At 44.1% G+C, this 16,387-nt stretch overlaps 1 protein-coding gene across 3 annotated transcripts in view; it reads left to right on the plus strand.

The window, feature by feature from the left end:
- The window catches only part of Matn2 (matrilin 2), a 156,484-nt gene that overhangs the window by 10,425 nt on the left and 129,672 nt on the right, over window positions 1-16,387 (plus strand). For all 3 annotated transcript variants that reach the window (XM_052161001.1, XM_052161002.1, XM_052161003.1), the window contains exon 2: window positions 4,159-4,323. In XM_052161001.1, the coding sequence (XP_052016961.1) occupies window positions 4,182-4,323 (142 nt within the window). In that variant the 5' untranslated portion in view covers window positions 4,159-4,181. The remainder of the gene's footprint in view (window positions 1-4,158; window positions 4,324-16,387) is intronic.

The following is a 16,387-nucleotide window of genomic DNA, read 5'->3' on the forward strand; positions in this document are numbered from 1 at the left end:
CTTAAGTGCAGATATGTTAATCAGTATTCAAAGTACATGGAATAATTCTGAAAAAGTAAGAAAACCTTTTTATTTTTCTTAGTATGGAGATAAGAAAAGATAAGATATATATATATAAAAGAAAAGGATACACACACACCTACACACACACACACACCTACACACACACACACACACATACACACACACTAGTAAATCAAGAGATAGGGAGATGGCTCAACAGGTCAAATCACCATGAGCATGCTTGAGGACCTGAGTTCAAATTCTTAGAATACCCATAAAGCCAGGCCTGGCAAAGAACATCTGCCGTCTCAGCACTGGGAGTCAAAGACAGGACCCTACAGCTTGCTGCCAGCCAGATTAAATTTAACAACCAGCTCTAGATTCAGTGAAGGATCTGGATTCAGGAGAGGGAGGAAGAAGCTTAATGCTGATTGTTTTAGGGTTCTACTGCTGTGAACAGAGGTTCAGTCCATTATCATCAACGTGGGAACATGGCAGTATCCAGGCAGGCATGGTGCAGAAGGAGCTGAGAGTTCTACATCTTTGTCTGAAGGCTGCTATCAGAATACTGACTTCCAGGCAGCTAGGACTAGGGTATCTAAGCCCATGCCAACAGTGACACACCTATCCCAACAAGGCTACTCCTAATAGTTCCACTCCCTGGGCTAAACATATATAAACCATCACATTGATGAATTTCTGACTTCCATACGTACAAGTGAGCACAGCAGAATCAACATAGATATCACAGATATAGTACACACACACACACACACATGCACAATCATAGACAGAATTGAATTTTCATGATTATCTTAGCTGTATGCATTTATGGGGTAGTATAATAATCTGATATAGAATCTATAACAAAATTAGCATATTAGGGATTTGCCTTTTCTTATAGTACAATAATTTATTATTTTAAAATTATAATATAATGGCATCATTTCCCCCTTCCCTTTTCTCTCCCCAGTCTCTTCCATGCACCCCCTTTGCTCTCGGTCAAATTCAAGGCCCCTTTGTCTTTAATTGACATACAACCTACTCAGTGTGTATAATGTTTCCTGTATGATGTGGGGCTGCCCACTTGGTATTGGAAAGCATGCTATCATAGAGGGGGATCTTCCCTGAGGAAGACCACCTCTCACTCCCCACATCCCAGATGCCCTTCATTCTTTACAGGCTTCAGCCCTGTGAGCTTTTCCGCGTCATCCATTGGTGGTGATGGTGTTCAGGTCTTGTTTAGGAGCCGTGATGAGATTTCATGGATGTTGCATCTCTAACATTTCTAGGACTCACCACCTCACTGCAATCCTCCTACTCCTCTGGCTCTTACCATCTTTTCAGTCCCTCTTCCACAATGACTCCTGAGCCTTTATATGCAAAAATATATTGTAAGCATGTCAGTGGAGATTGGAAACCACACAATCTCTTGATCTCTTAGTTGTGATTTTCTGTAACGGTCTTTGTTACAAAGAAAAGTTTCTTTTTATTGTTGTTTTTGTTGCTGTTTTGTTTTTGTTTTTGAGACAGGGTGTGTGTGTGTGTGTGTGTGTGTGTGTGTGTGTGTGTGTATGAACACAGCTCTGTAGACCAGCCTGAACTCAAACAGAGATTCACCTGTCTCTACCTCCTGAGTGTTAGGATTAAAGGCATTTGACACCACCACGGGGCTAAGAAGTTTCTTTGATAAGGAGTATGAACTATACCTAACTTTGTAAGGCTAAATATTTAGAGTACGGTTAGATATTGTACTGGTTTAGTAAAGTTGTGTTTAACCCATTTTTAACATTGTATCAGAACCTGACATGGTAGTAGGCAGTTTAATCACAATACTGGGGAGGCAGAGGCAGGAGGATATCCTTGTGAGCTGGAGGCCAGCCAGAGTTAGATAGTGAGACCGTATCTCAAAATATATATATAAATTCTAAAATCATAGGTCAACATGTATACATATTTGGCTTGAATACAGAATGCAGAATCATAAGAATAGCAGCAGATGGGGCTGGAGGGATGGGTCGGTGGATGAAAGTGCTTGTCCTCCACCCTGACAACGTGAGTTGAGCTCATGATACATTTATGTATGGAACAAAGAAGATTGAACTGGACAATATTCTACTACACAAAATGAGTCAGAAACAGAAAGATACATTTTATTAATTCACAGTGATGGTGCCATCTATGTCATAGCAAGTTGTGTGGCTAATATTGAGTCATTATGAAAACAAATAATAGCTTTTAAGATTATAAAAAGGGCCAATGGCGGGAGAGATAGCTCAATTGTTGTAAAAAGTGTTTAATCCCAATCCAGGGTTTCTACCCTGCCTTTGACCATTTAGTTCCTGAATAAAAGACACATGCAATCTCTATGTTTACAAGAAGTTTAATCAACACAAGAGCTGAGCATATATCTACCATCTATGCTATTAAAATCTATTTCCTGTGGTTAACCTTGAAGTTGTTAACTCCAATTGGCCAGCTCTCAGGTCCATGTTTTCATGAACCCACCTAACCCATGGCAACTCCTCCTTCCTCCTCCTCCTTCTCCCTGTCCTTGTGGTTCTCTCTCAACCCTGCTACCCCAGGTCTGGGAACCCCAAAACCTGCCTATGTCTCTTCTGCCCAGCTATTGGCTGTCAGCATCTTTATGTACCAAGCAGAAATAATCTGGAGGCAAGTGTCACTTGGGTCTACATGCAGACCCTCCCTCAGGGACAACCTGGTCTTGGGGATCCGCACTTAGCATTAAAGTACACAGCAAGAGACCAAAGGCAACACTCTCCATTAAGGAGGAGCACTGACTGCTCTTGCAAAGGACTGAGGTTCAGTTCCCAGCACTCACTTGATGACGCCCAGCTGTCTGTAACTACAGCTCCACGGGCTCTCTTGCCCTCTTCTGGACTCCAGAGGTATTGCATGCACAGAGTATTGTGTTCATGTAGTGCATAGATATAAATGCAGGCAAAACACCTATGCACATAAAATAAAATAATTTTTAAAGAAGAAAAGAAAAAGAGGAAAGATAGTCTACATTTTCTTCCTTTTTCTTTTCAGAAGGAATCTCAGAGTCAAAGGTGTATAAAGTGGTCAGTCTAACTAGAGGATGCTAAACTATTTCCATGAGGGAAGAGTGAAGTTATCTAAACTGAATAAATTTAGGCAAATTATTTGTTTGAGTTAGGCACTAAATAAGCACTGTGTATCTTTAATACAATTTTGATACTTAGCAAAAAGTTTTGGAAGTTGACAGATGAGTTCCTCAGCAGGTCAGCACCTAAAAGCAATTTGCTGAACAGTGGTGGGGGTTGTTTGTTTGTTTGTTTTAATTCTTGAAACCTGTATTTGCCTCACCCTGCCCTCTTCCTGCCTGTATCAGTTAAACAGTCATGGCCTTACATGGGGTCAGTTTAGTTTTCTACTGGATTAATGCTATACGTGACCTTGGCAAGATAGTTGACTTCACTGAGCCTTTGGAAATGTAGAAAGAATGTTAGCTTAATGAATGAGTTAACCCAAGTAAAACGTTTAGATGTGACTGGCAGAGGAACCCAGGCTAGCACAGAGTTCCGGCCTGAGTCACTATGCTACGCTCCCTCTGAATAAACGTACACAGGTTTGGTGTGGTGGTACATGATAAGCTGAGGCAGGAGGAGGATGAGTTCAAGACCAACGTGGGCTACATAGCAATACTCTATTATGATAGAAAGGACACAGGAGGCTGGGGGTTGGGAGGCATACAACTGGCACTCTCAGACTCAGCCCCACATTGATTTCTAGGGACAATTAATGTCTATTAATTTGTGCAGTTTGCTATTGATAGGCAGAAAGACCATTACCTGAATTCTAGAATCCCTTTTCCTTTTTCAAATCTAAGTGTAGAATGTACCTATGATTAATAAATAGTGCCTTGAATTCATAAAAACCTTCACGATAGATCGCTGACCCAAAGTGATGATGGACTTCCCCTGGCCCCTGCCAGCTCAGGAGAGCTCCAGAGGGCCTGGCCAGCATGTGGCACCCTCACATTTTGAGGGGCAAAATCAGACAAGTAGCATGTTTGGGGCCTGAAACATCAGGGCAATGGTGCAGCAGCACCCTAACATCTGGGATGCCCAGATGTGAAATCTCACTTGCCTTTCTCGTGTTGTATTATAGCCGCAGCTCTGCTCCTCTTGAAGATGGAGACGATGTTGGTGGGGTGCTTGCTGATGCTTGGGCAGCTCCTCCTGGTCCTCCCAGCTGAAGCCAGAGAGCGTCCCCAAGCCAGGTTCCCTTCCCGAGGTCGTCATGTCCGGATGCATCCGCAGACTGCACTGCTGGGTGAGTGAGAGGTTCTGCAGCAGCAGGCTGTGTGTGTGTGTGTGTGTGTGTGTGTGTGTAGTATGGTATGTGTGGTGTGTCTATGTGTGAGGTGTGATGTGGTGTGAGTATATGGTGTGTGTGGTATGTATGTGTGTAGTGTGTGTGTGTGTGTTTGTGTGTGTGTGTGTTGTGGTATGTGTGGTGTGTGTGGTATGTGTGTGTGTAGTGTGTGTGTGTGTGTGAAATGTGGTGTCTATGATATGTGGTATGGGTGATGTGGGATGTGTGTGATGTGGGGGGTGTGTGTATAATGTGTGGTGTGGTGTGTGTGTGTCTGTGTGTGTGTCCCTGTACCAGAGTGCCTGGGCTGGAGATGCTCCTGCCTCTGAGTTCTCTGCTGGCTGTGCTTTGGGCTGGGAGAATCCAATTGGCAATCGACACCTCTGGACTGAGGATGCAAAGTATTCAAGTTTTTAAATTAAAATTAAGCTTCTATTTTAAAGCCTTGAGTTTCATGTGGGCATATAACTTTGTTCTAATACACAAGGCCAAAGAGTTTTCTTCTGAAAATATCCTTGCTGGGCTTGCCTTGATAGGGGTGTGATGGGAAAAGAAACTGTATTAAATTTGTCTGGATAATGCCATCTATATTCCAACATATGGTGTTGTAGGGAGGGGCAGGCAATGCAGACAGGCAGAGCCTGCATCCAGACATGGGGAATGAAAATGGCAGGTCTCGGTAATTCCCATTAAGTAAACATGTTTTCTCCAGAAAGAAAATGCCACAAAGCATACGGAATACCAACAGATTATCCAGTCTGACACACAGGCTAGCGGTTAAATGCAGTGAGAACCTATTTTGGAATGGGTCTGGATTTAAGTCCTGCTGCTGTTTCTCACTGGGTGACCTCTATGAGCCTCCATTCTCTCATTTGTAAAATGGAAGCAGAGAGGTTGGCTTTGGAGCATTTTCGGGGAAGCAAATGAGGTGGTTTCTAAGTAAACTCCTAAGTATAGGAGGAGGTAAATTCTAAGTATACAGTAAACATTGGCTTCAGCACAGTCCCACACGATCTCTGAAACCCTTCACAGCTTCCAGGCAGCTGCTAGGACAGAGGCTCTTCAGACAGGTGTCCGGGAACCACAAATTACAGTCAGGGACTGCTGGATAGAAGAACCCTGCTGATAGGGCAGAACCTGTTCTGATTGACCAATACTAAGTCTGTCTTTATTCTCCTGAGAGTTCCTGGTTCATAGCACCATAAATGCATGCCATCTACATACTTTGAAAAGAACTGGAGAATGTTTAGCATATTAAAAAATTAAAGATATTTATATGATAAACATCATACATATTTAAGAATATGTAAATAACTGAACATATTTTGATGTTTCCTGAATTGCCATCTGTGACTGCATAGTTGGGCTTATTTTAGTTTTTATGATGTTAGGGACGGAACCCAGGGCCTTTCACATACTGGGGAAGCACAACATCACCAAGCCATGTCTACAACCACAAGACTCGTTTGGGGATGAGCCATCTCAGGTTTAACTGGAAAGGTGTATGCCTTCTCTTTTCCTCTCTTGGCACCAAGTCTGTCTTTCTGTCTTACACACACACACACACACACACACACACACACTTGGCACCAAGTCTGTCTTTCTATCTTTCACACACACACACACACACACACACACACACACACACACACACATATACACACACACTTGGCACCATGTCTGTCTTTCTGTCTTTTACACACACACACACACACACACACACACACACACACACACACACCTCTTAACTGATAACTCTCAACCTTCTGAGACAAGAGGTAGCTGCTTATTTTTCCAAAGACATTAATCCCCGTGTAACAGAACTGAAGGGGAACAGCCTCCATCAGTCATACTTAGTCCCTGGTTGGTGAATTGTTGGAGGAAGATTAGGAGGTGTGTCCTTGTTGTAGAAATCGTGACACTGGAGGTGGGATTTTCCTTTTCATTCATTCATTCTTTTGGTTTTTGGGGTTTTTTTTTTTTTTTTTTTTGTCTTTTTTTTTTATTTGATATAATTTATTTACGTTTCAAATGATTTCCCCTTTTCTAGCCCCCCCCCCCACTCCCCGAAAGTCCCGTAAGCCCCCTTCTCTTCCCCTGTCCTCCCTCCCACCCCTTCCCAGTTCCCCGTTCTGGTTTTGCCAAATACTGTTTCACTGAGTCTTTCCAGAACCAGGGACCACTCCTGCTTTCTTCTTGTATCTCATTTGATGTGTGGATTATGTTTTGGGTATTCCAGTTTTCTAGGTTAATAACCACTTATTAGTGAGTGCATACCATGATTCACCTTTTGAGTCTGGGTTACCTCACTTAGTATGATGTTCTCTAGCTCCATCCATTTGCCTAAGAATTTCATGAATTCATTGTTTCTAATGGCTGAATAGTACTCCATTGTGTAGATATACCACATTTTTTGTATCCACTCTTCTGTTGAGGGATACCTGGGTTCTTTCCAGCATCTGGCAATTATAAATAGGGCTGCTATGAACATAGTAGAGCATGTATCCTTATTACATGGTGGGGAATCCTCTGGGTATATGCCCAGGAGTGGTATAGCAGGATCTTCTGGAAGTGAGGTGCCCAGTTTTCGGAGGAACCGCCAGACTGCTTTCCAGAGTGGTTGTACCAATTTGCAACCCCACCAGCAGTGGAGGAGTGTTCCTCTTTCTCCGCACCCTCTCCAACACCTGCTGTCTCCTGAATTTTTAATCTTAGCCATTCTGACTGGTGTAAGATGAAATCTTAGGGTTGTTTTGATTTGCATTTCCCTAATGACTAATGAAGTGGAGCATTTTTTAAGATGCTTCTCCGCCATCCGAAGTTCTTCAGGTGAGAATTCTTTGTTTAACTCTGTACCCCATTTTTTAATAGGGTTGTTCGGTTTTCTGGAGTCTAACTTCTTGAGTTCTTTATATATATTGGATATTAGCCCTCTATCTGATGTAGGATTGGTGAAGATCTTTTCCCAATTTGTTGGTTGCCGATCTGTCCTCTTGACGGTGTCCTTTGCCTTACAGAAACTCTGTAACCTTATGAGGTCCCATTTGTCAATTCTTGCTCTTAGAGCATACGCTATTGGTGTTCTGTTCAGAAACTTTCTCCCTGTACCGATGTCCTCAAGGGTCTTCCCCAGTTTCTTTTCTATTAGCTTCAGAGTGTCTGGCTTTATGTGGAGGTCCTTGATCCATTTGGATTTGAGCTTAGTACAAGGAGACAAGGATGGATCAATTCGCATTCTTCTGCATGCTGACCTCCAGTTGAACCAGCACCATTTGTTGAAAAGGCTATCTTTTTTCCATTGGATGTTTTCAGCCTCTTTGTCGAGGATCAAGTGGCCATAGGTGTGTGGGTTCATTTCTGGATCTTCAATCCTGTTCCATTGATCCTCCTGCCTGTCACTGTACCAATACCATGCAGTTTTTAACACTATTGCTCTGTAGTATTGCTTGAGGTCAGGGATACTGATTCCCCCAGATTTTCTTTTGTTGCTGAGAATAGTTTTAGCTATCCTGGGTTTTTTGTTGTTCCAGATGAATTTGATAATTGCTCTTTCTAACTCTGTGAAGAATTGAGTTGGGATTTTGATGGGTATTGCATTGAATCTGTATAGTGCTTTAGGCAAAATGGCCATTTTAACTATATTGATTCTACCGATCCATGAGCATGGGAGGTTTTCCCATTTTTTGAGGTCTTCTTCCATTTCCTTCTTCAGAGTCTTGAAGTTCTTGCCATACAGATCTTTCGCATGTTTGGTAAGAGTCACCCCAAGATACTTTATACTGTTTGTGGCTATTGTGAAGGGGGTCATTTCCCTAATTTCTTTCTCAGCCTGCTTATCCTTTGAGTATAGGAAGGCCACTGATTTGCTTGAGTTGATTTTGTAACCTGCCACTTTGCTGAAGTTGTTTATCAGCTGTAGGAGCTCTCTAGTGGAGTTCTTTGGGTCACTTAGGTAGACGATCATGTCGTCTGCAAATAATGATAGTTTGACTTCCTCCTTTCCAATTTGTATCCCTTTGACCTCCTTATGTTGTCGAATTGCCCGAGCTAGTACCTCAAGTACAATATTGAAAAGATAAGGAGAAAGGGGGCAGCCTTGTCTGGTCCCTGATTTCAGTGGGATTGCTTCAAGTTTCTCTCCGTTTAGTTTGATGCTGGCTACCGGTTTGCTGTATATTGCTTTTACTATGTTTAGGTATGGGCCTTGAATTCCTGTTCTCTCCAAGACTTTAAGCATGAAAGGATGCTGAATTTTGTCAAATGCTTTTTCAGCATCCAATGAAATGACCATATGATTTTGTTCTTTGAGTTTGTTTATGTAGTGGATTGTATTGATGGATTTCCGTATATTGAACCAACCCTGCATTCCCGGGATAAAGCCTACTTGATCATGGTGGATGATCGTTTTGATGTGTTCTTGGATTCGGTTGGCAAGAATTTTGTTGAGTATTTTTGCATCGATGTTCATAAGGGAAATTGGTCTGAAGTTCTCTTTCTTTGTTGGATCTTTGTGTGGCTTTGGTATCAGCGTAATTGTGGCTTCGTAGAAGGAATTGGGTAGTGTTCCTTCTGTTTCTATTTTGTGGAATAGTTTGAAGAGTATTGGTGTTAACTCTTCTTTGAAGGTCTGGTAGAATTCTGCACTGAAACCATCTGGTCCTGTGCTTTTTTTGGTTGGAAGACTTTCTATGACTCCTTCTATTTCTTTAGGCTTTATGGGACTGTTTAGATGGTCTAGTTGGTCCTGATTTAATTTTGGTATTTGGTATCTGTCAAGGAAATTGTCCATTTCCTCCAGATTCTCCAGTTGTGTTGAGTACAGGCTCTTGTAGTAGGATCTGATGATTTTTTGGATTTCCTCAGTTTCCGTTGTTATGTCTCCCTTTTCATTTCTAAGTTTGTTAATTTGGATACTTTCTCTGTGCCCTTTGGTCAGTCTGGCTAAGGGTTTATCTATCTTGTTGATTTTCTCAAAGAACCAGCTCCTAGTTTTGTTGATTTTTTGTATGGTTCTCTTTGTTTCTACTTGATTGATTTCGGCCCTGAGTTTGATGATTTCCTGCCTTCTACTCCTCCTGGGTGAAATAGCTTCTTTTTGTTCTAGGGCTTTCAGGTGTGTCATTAAGTTGGTAATGTATGCTCTCTCCATTTTCTTTTTGGAGGCACTCAGGGCTATGAGTTTTCCTCTTAGCACTGCTTTCATTGTGTCCCATAGATTTGGGTATGTTGTGTTTTCATTTTCATTGTGTTCTAAAAAGTCTTTAATTTCTTTCTTTATTTCTTCCTTGACCAAGGTGTCATTGAGTAGAGTATTGTTCAATCTCCACGTGTTTGTGGGTTTTCTGTTGTTTCTGTTGCTATTGAAGACCACTTTTATTCCATAGTGATCAGATAGGAGGCATGGGATTAGTTCTATCTTTTTATATTTGTTGAGGTCTGTCTTGTGACCAATTATATGGTCGATTTTGGAGAAGGTACCATGAGGTGCTGAAAAAAAGGTATATTCTTTTGTTTTAGGATAGAATGTTCTATATATATCAGTTAAATCTAATTGGTCCAAAGCTTCAATTAGTTTCATTGTGTCCTTGTTTAGTTTCTGTTTTCCTGATCGGTCCATTGAGGAAAGTGCAGTGTTGAAGTCACCAACAATTATTGTGTTAGGTGCAATGTGTGCTTTGAGTTTTAATAAAGTTTCTTTTATGAAAGAGTGTGCCCTTGCATTTGGAGCATAGATGTTCAGGATTGAGAGTTCTTCTTGTTGTATTTTTCCTTTGACCAGCAAGAAGTGTCCCTCAGAGTCTCTTTTGATGACTTTGGGTTGAAAGTCAATTTTATCTGATATTAAAATGGCTACTCCAGCTTGTTTCCTGAGACCATTTGCTTGTAAAATTGTCTTCCAGCCTTTTACTCTAAGGTAGTGTTTGTCTTTGACCCTTAGGTGTGTTTCCTGTAAGCAGCAAAATGTAGGGTCCTGTTTACGTATCCAGTCAGTTAGTCTGTGTCTTTTTATTGGGGCATTGAGTCCATTGATGTTAAGAGATATTAAGGAATAGTGATTGTTACTTCCTATCATTTTTGACGTTATTTTTTAAATTTGATTGCTTAACTTATTTGGGTTTGATGAAAGGTTACTATCTTGCTTTTTTCAGGGTGGAGTTTCCCTCCTTGTATTGGTGTTGTCCTCCTATTATCCTTTTTAGGGCTGGGTTTGTGGATAGATATTGGGTGAACTTGGTTTTGTCGTGAAATATCTTAGTTTCTCCATCTATGGTGATTGAGAGTTTTGCTGGATATAGTAGTTTTGGTTGGCATTTGTGTTCTCTTAGAGTCTGCATGAGATCTGCCCAGGACCTTCTAGCCTTCATAGTCTCAGGTGAAAAGTCTGCTGTGATTCTGATAGGTCTTCCTTTATATGTTACTTGGCCTTTTTCTCTTACTGCCTTTAGTATTCTTTCTTTGTTTAGAACATTTGGTGTTTTGATTATTATGTGACGGGAAGTATTTCTGTTCTGGTCCAGTCTGTTTGGAGTTCTGTAGGCTTCTTGTATATTCATGGGCATCTCTCTCTTTAGGTTAGGGAAGTTTTCTTCCATAATTTTATTGAAGATATTTGCTGGCCCTTTAAGTTGTAAATCTTCACTCTCATCTATGCCTATAATCCTTAGGTTTGGTCTTCTCATTGTGTCCTGGATTTCCTGGATATTTTGGGTTACAAGCTTTTTGCACTTTGCATTTTCTTTAACTGTTGAGTCCATGGTTTCTATGGAATCTTCAGCATCTGAGATTCTTTCTTCTATCTCTTGTATTCTGTTGTTGATATTTGCATCTCTGTCCCCTGATTTCTTCCCAAGGCTTTCTATCTCCAAAGTTGTCTCCCTTTGAGTTTTCTTAGTTGTTTCTACTTCTGATTTTAGATCCTGGATGGTTTTGCTTAGCTCCTTCCCTTGCATGTTTGTGTTTTCCTGTAATTCTTTAAGAGATTTTTGTGTTTCCTCTTTCATGAGCTCAGCCTGTTGACCAAAGTTCTCCTGTATTTCTTTAAGAGATTTTTGTGTTTCGTCTTTCATGACCTCAGCCTGTTGAGCAAAGTTCTCCTGTATTTCTTTAAGTGTTTTTTGCATTTCCTCCTTGTTGGCTTTTGTATTCTCCTGGATTTCTTTCAATGATTTTTGTGTTTCCCTTGCAAGGGCTTCTAACTTTTGATCCATTTTCTCCTCAATGACCTTCATGTGTTCCTGTACCAGCATCATGACCAGTGATTTTAAATCCAAATCTTGTTTTACTGGTGTGATGGGGTATCCAGGACTTGCTGGTAGAGGAGAATTTGGTTCAGATGTTGCCATATTGCCTTGATTTCTGTTAGTGACGTTTCTGCGTTTGCCTTTTGCCATCTAGCTCTCACTGGTGTTACTTGGTCTTGTCAGTGCTGGACTCACCAGTGCAAGCTGCCCCTTCCCCGTTGGCCTCTGGTGCACAGCTTACACTCTGCACTGCCTATAGACAGGGTGCTGTTTTCCAGGCTGTTCAGATCCCAAAGCAGGCACCTGAAGGCTCCCGCTGGGGCCCGCAGGATTTATCGGAGCACACCGACTTTTCCCAGCTGGCCGCCCGGAAGCCCCCACTAGCCTCTTGAGGGACCTGGAGATGTGGCGGCCACCCAGGCTGATCTGAAGCGGAGAGATTTGAGCTGGGGGCTTCTGCCTGAGGCCTTGCCCCAGATTGTGTCTGTGGACCAGGTGGAACCCGTGTGCACCCCCAGGGAGCTCCGAAGGTGAATGTTGCTGTGACCTCCCCTGTGCTCCGCTCACTCCGCTGGGCAGCCGATTTCCCCAACCGGGCTGGCGCACACTAGGTTAGCCTTGTCGCCTGGGCCCTGAGTCCAGGCAAACGCCTGGGAGGCCAAGGTCCGAGCAAAGTTCCCCTAGGGCTATGTCTGTTATTTGGGTCCGCCAGGTGACCCGGATGGCGGGCGTGCGCGTCCGCGCTCCGCGAAAGCACCGGGAGAGTCTGTTGTGCTAATAACCTCCTGGGCTGGTTGACACACAGATGGCCCACCAAGCCGCCCAGTTCTTGGGGTCAGTCCTGTGCCTTTTGGGGCCTAGACCCCCGTTTTGTTAGCCTCAGGCTACGCTTGTTAGCAGTCTCTGCCCTCCCGAGCACTCTGGCTCCTGTAGGCAAAATGGCGGCGCGTGCACCGGCCGGGGCAAAAAAAAACTCCTGGCTGGGTTGGCGCCCCGATGGCCACTCGAACAGCCCAGGGCCTGGGTGCAGGCCAACGCCCGTCTGGCTCAGACCCCTGCGGTGTTGGGCCTAGGATTATGTTTGTGTACCTCAGTCTGACTGATCTCTGGAGCCCGGGATCAAGATGGCGGTGAGTCTCTCCTGACTGGCGGGCAGCCGAGTTCTGAAGTGGCTTCCGTGCAGCGAAAGGCTCCGCAGAACCGCAGTTGCTTGCCGCCCGGCTGGTCAGCGAAGGTCAGTGGTCGTGGGCGCAGGGCCTAACTGGACCCTGTGTCGCCTTGGTTCCACTGCTGATGGCCCTTCAGCTGGAGCAGCCACTGCTACCGCCGCCGCCGCCGCCGCCGCCGCCCCCAGGTGTCCGGGGTTTTTTTTGGTGGGTGCTGGGGTTGGGGGTGAAGAGGTTTGAGATAGGGTTTCAATGAGAAACAGCCCTGGGTATCCCAGAACTTGCTTTGTAAAGCAGGCTGGCCTTGAACTCACAAAGACCTGCCTGCCTCTCTGCCTCCTAAGTGCTGGCATTAAAGGCATGTGCCAGCCACCACACCTGGGGAGATGGGTTTTTATGACATTGGCAGTTCACTAACTTTCTCTGCTTCTCACTTGGGGATCAGATGTGAGCTCTCATCTGCTGCCACAGTGCCCTCTGGCATGTTCTATGCTCCCCAGCATGGTGACCATGGTGGCCCTCTGAAACTGTAAGCAGGCCCCAGCCAAACGCTTCATGTGTAAGTTTCCTTGGTTAGGATATCTCTTCCCAGCGATAGATCATTGTCTAAGACACACAACAACCAGCACCATCCTCTCCTCCTTGTTGTACCGGGGAATGTGACAGGGACAAAGAGGACAGGACAGGTCTGTAACACGCTGTGGACAGTTGCCTTTCTGCTCCCTGAGCCTTGCAGACTGGGGTTCCTAAACATGGAGAAAATCATATTTGCTCACAACGGATGCTGAAAGACAGCCGAGAACCTGGAAGGTTCTGATCACAGTCGCTTTTGGACGGAGAGGCCAACAAGTGACCTTAGCCAGATCATGTGACCTTCTCTCCATCCTTGTCGGGGTCCAGGAGTCACCCCACCAACCACACAAACATGGATCTCAGTCAGACATGGATGGTTTATTGAACACACACCCTAAGACTGGTCAATTAGGCTGTAGCTCAGGATTCGGGGGCTGAGCTACAGCCTTGAACATTTCTCAAGGCCTACTCATAAAGGAAAAGAAGCCACAGTGAGCTTGTGCAGGTGCAGGAAGTGCTGCCTGATGGTTGGCACTGACTCACGATGTTTTGGCTAGCTCACCAGAGCAGCTCTAACTGACCTTCAGTGTAATTAGTCCTAAGTGGAGCTTATGGCTGCCGAAATTCTTAAGATTAACACATCTCAGAATATAAGGAACGTCACAGGATATGTGATTAGCATGACCTTGCTCTGAGTCAAGTTATTTTTCTGTCAGTTAGAGGCAGGCATATTACAACAATAATATGAAATAGCTGGCAGAAAAAAAAAATGAAATAACTGTCAGGCATGGACAAAATGGTTACAGCTCTGCTGGGAGTGGGGATAGGCCTCACCAATCCTCGCCATAGGTTATCTTCTATTTTATGTGTATCTTTCTTTCTGTATTCAGAACGCTGTCCCGGCCATATTGCCGTCCTGGAACACGGCACTTTGGCTACAATTACAGCCTCTCTCAGCATGACGTGTTCCTTGGTTATTTGCTTACAAGCATTTCTCTGAACTTTGAGTAGATACAAAGTTGTTTCTCCAGTCATTCGTCCATTACTTCATTACTTCATTCATTCATTGACAGGGTCTCAGTACATAGCTCTGGCTGGTCTGGAACTTTCTATGAATCCTAGGCTGGCCTCAAACCTACAGAGATCTGCCTGCATCTTGAGTGCTGTGGTTAAAGGCATGTGCCACCATGTCCAGCCTACTTAGGTTAAGTTTTTGTTCAAACTTTTTAGGCTTAAAAACCTCATACATGAGTATTTTATATCTGTATTCAAATCAGAGTCTCAGTAGCAAGAGGGGCTGGGAAGCTGGTTCTGTTGGTAAGGTCCTTGCTGTGCAAGGATGAGGACTTGAGTCCGATTATCAGAACCCATGTGTTTTTTAAAGCCTGGCATGGTTTTGTGTGCAGTAAGTTCAGTCCTGGGGAGGTGGACACAAGAGGATCATCAGGGCTCAGTGGCTAGGCAGTCTAACCTGCTTAGTCAGCCCAGGGCAAGTTAGAGACTATCAAAGAACAGAGTGGGCAGTGCCATGAAGAGCAACACCAAGCACTGACCTCTGGTCTACACACACACACACACACACACACACACACACACACACATGGACCTACACACACATAATATGCCCACACGCACATGTACCACCATCAGAAATGCACTTCTCTACCCATTCCTCCTGCCAATGTGTTAGGCCGTTCCTTCCACTGTCCACATGGGCTTCTCTTGTCCTTTTCCTCCACCTGGGGTTTCTACGTCACAATAGACATAAGGTACAGTGTGGGAGGCTGAAGACTGTGGCCCCACGAAGAGTGTGTAGTGAGGTGATGAGGCACAGGCTTATAGAAAGATCAGTGATTTGGTAGCAGTGTGACTTTGCAGGCATCTTCAAATTAGCCAGTCTGCCGGCCAAGCATGCGTTCTCTAGTTTTTTGATCTCAGGAATCTTCCTCATACACTCAAGAGTAAGTTGAGAGCCTAAAGGAGCTTCTTCTTATAAGAGCTAGAAATACTGCACCAGAAGCTAAAGTGAAACTTAAAAAATACTGACTAATAAAAAACAACAAAGCCGGGCAGTGGTGGGGCATGCCTTTCATCCCAGCACTCCAGAGACAGAGGCAGGCATCTTTGAATTCAAGGCCATTTTGGTCTACAGAGGGAATTCTAGGAGAGCCGGGGCTGCACAGAGAAACCCTACACAATCGCTTTACCACTGAGCTATATTTCCAGCCACAGAATATTTTGGTTGGCTTATATATAGATGCCACATAAATACACATATCGCATGTAGTTGGAGAAATGAGAGGCATCTTGTAGCAGTCTTCTCAGGTCAGTACATGAAACTTGACAGTGGTTTCTTGGAATTAGTTTACTGTGGAATCTAAAATCTCATCAGTCAAATTTTTTGTTGTTGTTGTTATGTACACTCATGAAAGTCTGAGAGAATGAAATGTGTGTTTCTGACCTCATGGATCTTCTGAAGGAGTTTCAGGAAGCCTGGGGGCTCCCAAACCACTTCAATGATAGCCTATTTAAGGGACCATTATCCTCGAAGATCATGGCGACCATGACCACGGAGAGCCTCGGGTGGAGCAGGCAACACAGAGATGAGAACGGAGCTCAGAGAGCCTCAGTCATTGCCCTGAGGATGCTAGGCTGAGCTGAAGAGGATTCAAGCTAAGAAGAGCAAAGAACTAATGACTTAGAACGTCGGGGCTTATAGGGAAAGTCTGAGTCTTTCAGCAGACAGGAATGCTGAACACTTTGACTTGGACCTGAGGGACCTTCTAGACCACCACAACCTTCCTGGGTAGACAAAAGTCAGGCTCTAATTAGCCATGTGACTTCCAAGGATCATCCAGAGCCATGCTCTTAGGCCAATAGGAGGGCGAATAAACTCCTACTCTCCAGCCCAAGTCCCCTCCATGATGGTGGCAGGGAGAGTCTGAGCAGCGTTTGTGGTGTCCCCAGAGCCCAGTAGGCAGTTTCACCAGAGGCATGCACCTACCCTGCCAGTTCATCCCCAAACCCCTCAAGGTGATGCTA

Source organism: Apodemus sylvaticus, chromosome 17 (genome assembly GCF_947179515.1).
Source record: "Apodemus sylvaticus chromosome 17, mApoSyl1.1, whole genome shotgun sequence".
Classification (NCBI taxonomy): Eukaryota; Metazoa; Chordata; class Mammalia; order Rodentia; family Muridae; genus Apodemus; species Apodemus sylvaticus.